General features: G+C 41.8%; 1 protein-coding gene across 4 annotated transcripts; it reads right to left on the reverse strand.

Moving 5' to 3' along the window:
* Window positions 1–796: 796 nt before the first annotated feature.
* Window positions 797–5,307, reverse strand: LOC135499560 (zinc finger protein 271-like). Of its 4 annotated transcripts, none has more exons than XM_064790411.1 (4): window positions 5,229–5,307; window positions 3,548–4,502; window positions 3,206–3,278; window positions 797–2,712 (listed from the first exon to the last, which is right to left on the reverse strand). In XM_064790411.1, exons 2-4 carry the CDS (start codon window positions 4,421–4,423, stop codon window positions 1,166–1,168), a joined length of 2,496 nt encoding a protein of 831 aa, XP_064646481.1. In that variant the 5' UTR covers window positions 4,424–4,502; window positions 5,229–5,307; the 3' UTR covers window positions 797–1,165. The 4 variants fall into 4 exon arrangements, with proteins under 4 accessions (XP_064646481.1, XP_064646480.1, XP_064646483.1 ...); XM_064790410.1 differs by having other exon boundaries at window positions 5,193–5,301; XM_064790413.1 differs by lacking the exon at window positions 5,229–5,307 and adding an exon at window positions 5,078–5,147.
* Window positions 5,308–7,703: the final 2,396 nt, after the last annotated feature.

Consider the following 7,703-nt stretch of genomic DNA (forward strand, 5'->3'; position numbering starts at 1 on the left):
GAAAATGGGGAGTTTTGAACGGCCCAGTTAAAACCTGAGGAAGGATTAAGCTTCCATTGATAAATCTTAGCAGTTTCGAGTCCCCTAAGGTAGTTGTTTATGCGAGCTGGGCATCTGGTTAACAATGCATAAAGTTGCATAACATAACCGACTCAAGTAATTTAGTTATTTTTACTACGTTCAGTTAGTCTAAACAAAGATATGTGTCGCGACAGGATCTCTTTATTTATTTTGATTGAAAAACCTGTTAGTTCAAGCCAAGCCCATTTTCATAGTTGTCACAGGCAAACCTCCGTTCAACCCAAGCGTGTTTTTATGGTTGTGACAGGAATGTTCTCATGGTAGTGATAGGATAACCACAGTTAGTTTTAAGCAAAGCCCATTTTCATGCTTCCGGTTGTGATAGAACCAGAGTTAGTTTTAAGCAAAGCCCATTTTTATGCTCCAGGTTGCGACAGAACCACAGTTAGTTTTAAGCAAAACCCATTTTCATGGTTCAGGTTGTGACAGGACAATAATCATTTGTTCAAGCTGAGCCTGTTGTCATGGCTGTGATGGGACAACCTCTTAGTTTCTACATACTGTTGTGGATTGGAGAAACATCTGTCAGAGATGTTTTCTTAACTTCTTCTGGCACATCTTATGAAAACATAGCTGCAGCCAACAGCCTTCCTATTGTAGGATTTCTCTCCTGTGACCATCGGTTTCCTAGTGAATACAGTGACAGAATGATGGTGTCTTGGTAGGATTTTTTTTAAATAAGTAAAACTGGTCTAAATTGTAAAAAAACACGAAGTTTATTTGCTGTGTACGAAGTAAGAATCATGTTAACACATATGTGACCAGTCACAGCAAAACCAGGTGCATGTCACACAGAAGATGAGCCTAAATGACACCAGGAAATAATGGAAGAAATTGATATGCTCTTACTCACAAAAGGCAGACAAGAGAGAAATGAACAAACCGTCCATCTCAACCTGCCAAGCTCAGAGCGACATGCGCCTGCATTTGCTAAATGCATTTGTTCCTTCCATTTTACCTCTGTGTAATAGTAGATTGGATATCGCCAAATTTATAGCTAACTAAAATAATCAAAATTATCACAGAAAAAAACCCCGCATGACCGCATCCATTTTCAGTTGACCATGATACCAGAAACATATCATTAACTTTTTTTGGCCTTATTAACTGTATAATCTGAAAGCGACATGGGCAATTCATCAACATATAAGCAATCGTGAACTCGTTCGTGTTGGTCAAGCTTTGCTTTACTGGCGAACCCTTTCCCGCACTGCGAACATTTGCATTGTTTTTCTCCAGTGTGAATACGCCAGTGTCGCGTGAGTTGACCCTTCTCAGTAAACCTCATCTCACACTGAGTACACGGGAATGGTTTCTCTCCAGTGTGAATACGTTCGTGTCGTTCGAGCTTTGCGTTACTTGTAAACCCTTTCTCACAATGTCCACACCTAAAAGGCTTTTCTCCAGTGTGAATACGCTCATGTTGCACAAGGACGCTCTTATAAGTAAACCCCCTCTCGCAGTGTCCACATTTGAATGGTCTCTCCTCGGTGTGAATGTGAATGAGTTGATGTTGTGTAAGATGGCGTTTACTACCAAAGGCCTTTTCACAATGGTTGCATTGAAATGGCTTCTCACCAGTGTGACCACGCTCATGTTCTGCACAACGACCCTTTGTGTTAAAGGTTCTCTCACAATGTGGACATTTGAATCGTCTATCACCTGTATGAATACTTTCATGCAGGGAAAGGCGACTCTTGTTTGGAAATGACATATCACAATAATCACAAGCGAATGGCTTTTCCCCAGTGTGAGAACGTTCGTGCTGTGTAAGATTACGTCTACCAATGAAAGCCTTGCCACAATGCGTACATTCAAATGGTGTCTCACCCGTGTGAATACGCTCATGTTCTGTACAACGACTCTTCACAGTGAAACTCTCGTCACAAAAGCCGCAACGAAATGGTTTTTCACCAGTGTGAACACGCTGATGAAGCAAAAGGTTACCTCGAACTGAAAATGTCTTTTCACAAAGTTCACAACTGAAAGGTTTTTCACCAGTGTGAGTACGCTCGTGGACTAAAAGGTGCTGCTTCTGGGTAAATCGCCTCTCACAAAGGCTGCAACCGAATGGTTTTTCACCAGTGTGAATACGTTCATGGCGCTTGAGATTCTTCTTGTCGGTGAAACACATCTCACAATATTCGCACTTGAATGGTCTTTCTCCGGTGTGAGTACGCAGGTGTACTATTAGACTTGGTTTCTGAGTAAACCTCATCTCACAATGCGCACATCCGAATGGCTTTTCTCCTGTGTGAATGCGTTCATGTCGAATAACATATTTTTTCAGCGCAAACTCTTTTCGACAATAACTGCATTTGTGTTGTTTTCTCTTTACACAGACAGATTCATGATCTTGAAGGAATCCAAAGTTTGCAAATTGTACGTCGCAAAATTTGCACGAATGAGATTCGAGGTGTTTGCCATGTTGTTTTGCAATGTCAAACTCTGCACCACCTTGCAGAAGCAATGGAGACATAACATTTTCTGAACTTTGAGAATTTGAAGACTCGTCCCAATTGAATGGATCTGCCTGTGAATAAAACAAAACTGAAGATTTGCAGATCGTTGTTGCTTGCTTGCTTTTGGAGCCCTGAGCGTTTCTGATGATGACACACACTGGGGAAGGTTCTGCAACGAGAGAACGAAGTGATTAAACACTCCATTACATGTGTGTCCAGATGTGACTTCATAACATTTAAGTAGAAGCATAGGCATTGACAAACCGTGCCGTCGCCTGGCAAGTTAAGGTTAACTTTTGAAAAAAAACCAGATAGCACCACCTGCAGCGAATCCATTCGCGGCAATCCGTACGAAGGACCTGTTCTGAAACGACAACATGCTCAATATTTTGTGAAGCCTGATTCATACTTGATGAAAGAGTTTCCAATGGTTGTACGATACATTTTACTTCACAGGTCAGATACCGAGTAGGAATACAACATACACGGCATATATCTTAAATATACTTTGAAGACAATTTGCGTCAGGTTAAACCCCTCATGTTGTTGCGGTCCTGTTGGGAGCCATTCTTACACAAAATCCACCGAATCTCCAGTGTATATTCTGTCTTATACATTATTTCCTTCATTCTTGTGTTCGAGACAGGACATTGTGTACTCACCACCAGTGGACTGACCAGCAGTCTGGCTGAGATCTAAAGCTTCAGTTTCGGGCTCATGCTGGGTTGCTGTTGGCTGAAATTGAGGACAGAATGAATGCATGAATAATATGATACATGTAACATGCGTTGGCACCATTAGGTGGTTTGGTATAGGTGCCAATATATCCAAACTTCACAACAACATGCTCAATTTAAAACAAAACAATGACATTTTGAAAGGCTGCTAAAAAGCACTTATTCAAACGAATTAATGCTACTGCAGTACTGGAGAGAAGGTTCACAGAATTGGACAATATAAAAGACTCATTTAGTCATTACTAATAACATTTTAAAAATGATTACCTGCATATGTAAATTGGGTATACATGTACAAGTAACTCCAGTCTCCTCCTCCATTTTCATCTTATCACGGTGTAACGAATCAACAACATGAATCGGAAGCTGTCCTGGCCGAGGTGCAGCAGAAAAGTTTGGTTGGCAATAAGACGGAGACCCTACGCTCTCCTCATCACCCGTACCATCTAAGCTAGCCAGCCCCGACAACCTCTGTTTTACATGCTTGGAGTCAGAAGTTGCAGTAGCTTGAGGGAATACATACATATTTGTCGGACCGTCAGAGAAGGCAGTGCTACCACTGCTACTAGAATTTAGTTCCTTTTTGACACTTTTATTGTTTTCAACCAAGTTTTCGGTTTTGATACAAACTTGTTTTGATCCCAAATCTTGTAATTCTGTACATTCATATTCATCCACTTCAAATGGAATGCTACAATCTGGGTCAGTTTGCATTTGATCTGGATAGTTGGTGGAAGATTTTTCATATTGAAATGTTGACACCATGTTATCAGACCTACTTGGTTCAAATATAACAAGATCATCACAAGGTTCTATCTGATCATAAGGTTCAGTCTTAACAGAAACACACTGTTCCATACCCCCCTCAGCAGCGAGATTTGAGTCTACGTGACCAAGATTTCTTTTCGCAGTATATCCAGCCTCTTCATTTTCTGCATCATCACATGGTTCTGTTTTGATACGACACCCTACATGTTTATCATCCATGACCTGATCAGATGAATCCACTTCTTCATTATTGACAGGCTCACATTTAACTTGAACAGGCTGACAGTCATCAATCTCTTCGGTACACTCTATACTTAGGCCAACATCATAGTCAGTTTGGATCTGGTGATGCACGGTATTCTTGTTTTTGTCCATGTTCCACGTGATCTTCTTTACGATGATCACAGATTCAGATCACCAACGAAGTTCTAGCACGAAAGACTTGATGGTCAACCTGAAAGGACAATGCACAATGCTTTAAAGTACAGTACTTCAATACAGACGGAGTATAACATGATAAGGGTCACCTTCGTAGATATCCTACAGTGTAAAACAAGAGGATCATCGAAGTTGAATAATACTTATTCAAGCCCAAACGCATTTAAGCTTAAAGGGACAATATAGGCAGCAGCTAGGCAGGCAAGATAACATTACACAAAGCCGCAAATAGGGGTGTCTCAAATCTCACAATAGGTCGAAATGATTCACGCTTGTACGAGGGATACATTTAGTGTTAAGTCTGACATGACCAAGGGATCTTACTATACTAGTCACTTGAGTTGAAGATGGCCACATTAGCCCCTCTCCTCCAGGCTATAGTCCCCCTTTAGGCCTAAGCCATGAAGATAAACAGGAAAACCCCTCGGTGTAAAAAAAAATAATATTTTGACGTCACAACACAAGGCCAGCCAAGGCCATTGTTTCGTCAACCAATCATTTTCGCAATAGGCACCTCGCCCCTTTTTTGGAAGTATTTGTGTGGATCTGTCTACACCTAGACCTACATCAATCAAAATAGAATGTTATTACCAATTAATCATCAGTCTCATCATATTCTAAATTAATAGTACCCAAACGCGATCTCCTTTCAGTTTCATTCAAAGTCAACTACCGATCAGTCTCATCATAACTATATTCTAAATACCCAAACGCATTCTCCTTTCATTCAACAGTCAACTACCGAGATGACTATCAATTGTTCTCATTTGAAATGTATCTTTTGGGAGTCGAAAATAAAGGAAAACTCGGGTCGGGACTTTTAACCGGAAGTGCATGATACTTTTATTGGCTGGTAAACCTCTTAGATTAAATCTGAATGGGCCGTGGCTTGGAACCTGAGGTCTCATTCCACAGTTTCATAAAATCCATCAGACGTGACGTCAAACCAGTGCCTGGTGTGACACACAAGGCATCATCCAGATGCATGCTCAGTGTACTGTTGGTATTCGGACAGTGTCAGCAAGTCACTGTCCACTGTGGTTACCGCAGCGCTAGCAGACGATAATATGTTAAGAGCAAGCTCTAGTGAACTCACACAACTGTTTGACATGGGGGAGCTCCCCCAAACCCCCGTCCTTCTGACATATTTAGCCAGTACATTGGGGGATGAGTCCCCCAAACCCCCTCCCCGTTCTCTGAAAGTGACAGGTTTTAGCCAGTACATTGGGGGAAGCCCCCCCCCCCATTGGACTCTAGAAATAGAATTCCTTCGAGACACTGAACCACAAGGCCCCACAAAGAAATAGTCCCCGCCCGCCCCGGTAGCTGTCTCATATCTGCCGACAGAAGCAGCTCTTTGTGGTGAAATAATGATTGAATTTTCCACCTGCTAGCCTAGATAGGCCTATTTGTGTATGTTCCTTAAATCAAATGCATCTTGTCATTAAAGGGGGACTATATATAGGCAGGAGCAGAGGGGCTAATTTGGCCATCTTCAGGTGACTAATATACACAGTGAGGGCCGTCATGTCAGATTCAGCACTAAATATATTCCTCGTACAAAGGTGAATCATTTCGACGTACTGTGAGATGTGAGAGACCCCTATTGGCGACTTTGTGTAACTTTATTTTGCCTGCCTACCTGCTGCCTATATTGTCCCTTTAAGACTCAAACAGATTGCTGCTGCAGTGTTTGACGTAGGAAGTTAACTAATCCAAGTTAATGGTAGTCGTCAAAGTAAAGACAAACTGTTCATACATGTATAGGCTATTGCAAGCGTAGGGTGTTTTCGTTTGTGGCCTACATACACTAAAAGCATAACCAGCCCCCCCTTCCGTAAACGGGGACATTCCCAGTTAGCAACCAGTTGGCATGCATTGAGTTCATAGTAAATACATATCCGCACAACAAACCGAACACTGATGACAGATACCTATTTTAACAAGACAAAACGAAAGGGACGTGCGTTATACGAAGAGGTATTCAATAGATATTATGCTTCACGTCTGTCAATAATTCATAAAAGAATTCATCAGCCAACGCGCGGCCCATATGGAATGCGACAAAACTGTACCGGAACCAGAATTGTCATGTGTCTGCACAAATCTTTTTCAGATTCGATGGACATGATGGATATATGAATTTTGTTTACACTTTACATACAGTGTATACATACGTAACCATTACACTCACTACGTTGTGTGAGTGAATAACAAACTTGAAAACTCTGGCCGATCCAACCTTAGACAACCAGGTCGCTGGTAAAGATTCAACGGCGAATAATTCCTGTTCTTTGGCGCTCGAGGAGGATTTCTTGGTAGATATTTCCACAGTCCTGAGCGTGAAGTTTAAAAGTCAAAATAAATGTTTTTTCGACTTTGTGCTCCTATTCGTAAAAGCATTTATTCCACTTTTAAACTTCACGCTCCTGTGGATATTTCTTGATGATAACTTTAACACATCGGTTAACACGTTTGTATCGGTAGCTGTCCTGAACAAATTAAGAAAAACCGTGTTTTTGTAGTCCTATGCCTAATTCAGGGCACATCTGCATAAGTTGCGAAGATTATTGCAGGTGCTGTGTTGAGTAGCACGTACACCAGATCACAAGCGACAGTATCTAAAACCACATACCACATACACCATGCCCACATACCTACATGCCAATGTTTTAATGTTTTCCAGGTGGGGCAATCCAATGACAGTTGAAGCTTTTTCTTCACAACTGTTGTTAAAGGAAAATCTGTCGCTCTTTCGACCTTAGAGGGCGCCACCGCCAGTAACTTATTTTAAAGGGGAAGTCTGTTGTTAAAGGGGAAATTTGTCGATATTTCCACCGGATGTGGTACTCTGCCAAATGGGAATATCTGTCGATATAAAAGGGGATATGGTGATATTTGAACCCCAGAGGGCGCCGCCGTCACTTCCTAGTGTTAAAGGGAAGTCTGTCGATATTTCAATCTTAGCTTCAACCGTCATTGGATTGCCCCACCTAAATTGGCATGTGGGGTATGTGGGTATGTGGTATGTGGTATGTGGTATGTGGTATGTGGTTTTAGACACTGCCGATTACAAGCACTAGGCTTATAAGTGTTCAAGTGACTTAAATCCAATATAAGACGGCAGACTGTCCGGTATGGTTACTTTCTTGCACGGCCCAGCTCGACCCTCAAGCCTTGGATCCACTCCGCCGATCCGGACTCCGTTACACCAACA

Source organism: Lineus longissimus, chromosome 15, assembly GCF_910592395.1.
Source record: "Lineus longissimus chromosome 15, tnLinLong1.2, whole genome shotgun sequence".
Taxonomy (NCBI): domain Eukaryota; kingdom Metazoa; phylum Nemertea; class Pilidiophora; order Heteronemertea; family Lineidae; genus Lineus; species Lineus longissimus.

Excerpts from the sequence above, each read along its gene's own strand:
- LOC135499560 (XM_064790411.1), bottom strand. The coding sequence starts at position 4,423 with ATGGACAAAAACAAGAATACCGTGCATCACCAGATCCAAACTGACTAT. Across the intron at positions 3,279-3,547 it reads TACCCAATTTACATATGCAG|CCAACAGCAACCCAGCATGA; the intron begins GTAATCATTTTT and ends CCTCAATTTCAG. Across the intron at positions 2,713-3,205 it reads TGCTGGTCAGTCCACTGGTG|AACCTTCCCCAGTGTGTGTC; the intron begins GTGAGTACACAA and ends CTCTCGTTGCAG.